This window comes from Monoraphidium neglectum (genome assembly GCF_000611645.1).
Source record: "Monoraphidium neglectum strain SAG 48.87 unplaced genomic scaffold scaffold01683, whole genome shotgun sequence".
In the NCBI taxonomy this organism is placed as follows: Eukaryota; Viridiplantae; Chlorophyta; class Chlorophyceae; order Sphaeropleales; family Selenastraceae; genus Monoraphidium; species Monoraphidium neglectum.
The window spans coordinates 1-2,310 of record NW_014011945.1 but is presented as its reverse complement, the minus strand read 5'-3'; the positions used below and the strand labels follow the sequence as shown (position 1 = coordinate 2,310).

At 65.2% G+C, this 2,310-nt stretch overlaps 1 protein-coding gene across 1 annotated transcript in view; it reads right to left on the bottom strand.

Moving 5' to 3' along the window:
• The window catches only part of MNEG_8703 (hypothetical protein), a gene marked incomplete at both ends in the record, with an annotated part of 10,169 nt that extends 8,675 nt beyond the window's left edge, over positions 1-1,494 (bottom strand). Inside the window, 3 exons of the mRNA XM_014042824.1 lie at positions 141-504; positions 1,110-1,228; positions 1,436-1,494. Coding sequence (XP_013898278.1) covers positions 141-504; positions 1,110-1,228; positions 1,436-1,494 — 542 coding nt within the window. The remainder of the gene's footprint in view (positions 1-140; positions 505-1,109; positions 1,229-1,435) is intronic.
• Positions 1,495-2,310: the final 816 nt, after the last annotated feature.

Sequence of the window (2,310 nt, the reverse complement as noted above, 5' to 3'; positions counted from 1 at the left end):
CCGCTGGTGCAGGCGCGTCACTGGCCCGCCGCTCCGGCAGCTGCGGCGGGGCGCGCGGGACTGGCATCGATTCTGCGGGCTGTATCTGGTGCTGCGCCGCAAAGGCGATCGCAGGCTCGTCCAAGTCCATCGGCTGGGACTGCTGCTGCTGCTGCTCCTGCTGCTGCTGCTGCTGCTCCTGCTGCTGCTGCTGCTCCTGCTTCTGTTGCTCCTGCTGTTGCTGCTCCTGCTCCTGCTCCTGCCCCTTCTGCTGCACCTCTCTCTGCTCGCCCACACCCCGGGCCCCAGCGGCGGCCGCAGCGGCCGCACCGCCGGCAGCCAGCGCTGCGCGCGCCCGCGCGACCGCCGCCTCCGCCGCCTCACTGTTCTGTTTGAAGGGCACCTCCAGCCAGCCGGGCGGCACCATGGCGGCGGCCGCGGCCGCGACGGCGGGCGGCAGGGGGATGGGCCGGAGGGGGGCGGGGATGCGGAGGGCGGTCTCAAAGGGCTCCAGGGCGCGCGCCTCTGAGGGTGTTTTATGTTTGCGGGGGGCGAGGGTCAAAAGGCAGCATCAGATTGGAGTATGGTGCCCACCCACTGGGGTGGTTTGGAAACATGCCGAAGTAAGGGGGGCCACCCGATGTCTGTAAACCTTTTCAGATCCACTGGGCCACGGTGGCTGATGGGATGATTTTGCTGCTGATCAGCCGCTTCGCCCGCACCCAGCACGGCGCTGCACCAGGGGTCAGCGGCGTGAGCCCCGCAGCGTGCAGCAATCCCCTCCACGCTGAGCAAGGATACTTCCGTCTCACTGTGGGGGGGCAGCCACCCGAGGCTGCAGGCAGCAGGGCAACTCGCGGCCCAACAAGCGCATCCCCTGCTCGCTTGTGAGAGTCAAACAAACCACGTCTCAAGCATCCCAGTCAAGCCCACAACAGCACAGCCTGTTCCCTGATTCGGCCCCCGTTATTGTTCTCCAAACAGCGCCAGCAAGCGCAGCCATTCAAGGCGCCCCTCCCCTCCATGCACACAGCTGCTGGGGCTGCCCACTAGTTCAGGGTTTATACAGCGTTTTAGGGGTTTTCTGCAAGCGCGCACAGGCAAGGCGCTCTTCCCCCCGCCCCACGCACCCAGCTGCTGGGGCCGGCCCTCCCTGAGCCACGTGGGGTGCAGGCCGCCGTCCACCTTGCCGCGGGACAGCAGCAGCTGCAGCGCGGCCAGGGCGGCCAGGGAGCGGGACTCCTCTCGCCTGGAGGGTGGGACGGGATTGCGGTTGTGCGGTGTGTGTGTGTGGGGTGTGCATGTAAATGCGCGTGTGATGTGCGCGTGCGCGTGCGGTGTGTGCATGTGCGTGCGTGCGTGCGTGCGTCCGTGCGTGTGTGCGTGCGTGCGTGCTTGTGGTTGGGGGTGTGAAGGTTGTTGGGTGGAGGTCGAGTGAGTTTTGGGAGCCTCTGACATGTGGATGTTGTGGATGCGGGCGTACAATGCGAGGGGCGGGCGGGCCCCCATCAGCATCCTGAACACCCGCCTGGCTCCCGCTCCCTGCCCCACCGCCCACGCGTCCTTACCCCCCCACCCCGCGCCAACCCTACCCACCACCCGCCTTTCTTAAAGTGTGATGGAACACACAAAAAGGGCTTCGCCACTCTGCGCCTGACGTTAAGGAATTAATGGGCGCCATCGCTGGTTGGCACAGCACAGCAGGGCGGCGGGCTGACGACATCATTCGTCCCTGGAGGAGAGTCAGCGCACCGCCTTGCAAGCTGTTGCTCTTCCTGCTCCTGCACCGCCGCCCCTGCGTCCACCCCCCCCCCCACGCCACCCCTTTCCACCGCACGCCTTTGATCGACCGTGATTGAACGCACAAAAAGGGCTACACCACTCTGCGCCTGATAGCGAGGGGGACAATGGGCGCCATTTCTGGTCGTTACAGAACAGGTGAGCAGGGCGGCGGGCTGATGACAGTATTTGTGCCCAGAGGGAGGTCAGCCCACCACCTTGCAGCAGCTGTTCTTTCCCCTTCCCTGCCCCGCCGCTCCCGCGTCCACACCACCCCCCCCACAAACAAACACACACACACACACACACACACACACACACACACACACACACACATACACACGCCATCCCTTTCCACCACCCGTCTTGATCACGAGGCGAAACGCACGAAAATGGTGGCACTGTTCAGGGCTGGAAGATGATGGCAACACATCCTGGCCCTCATCTCTCTTTGGCACACCTTATCAGGTCGGCGGGCTGGTGATGTCATCGGAGTGTGGATGCTGTCAGCCCGCCGCCTTGCAAGCTGCTGTTCTTTCCCCCCCCCTCCCC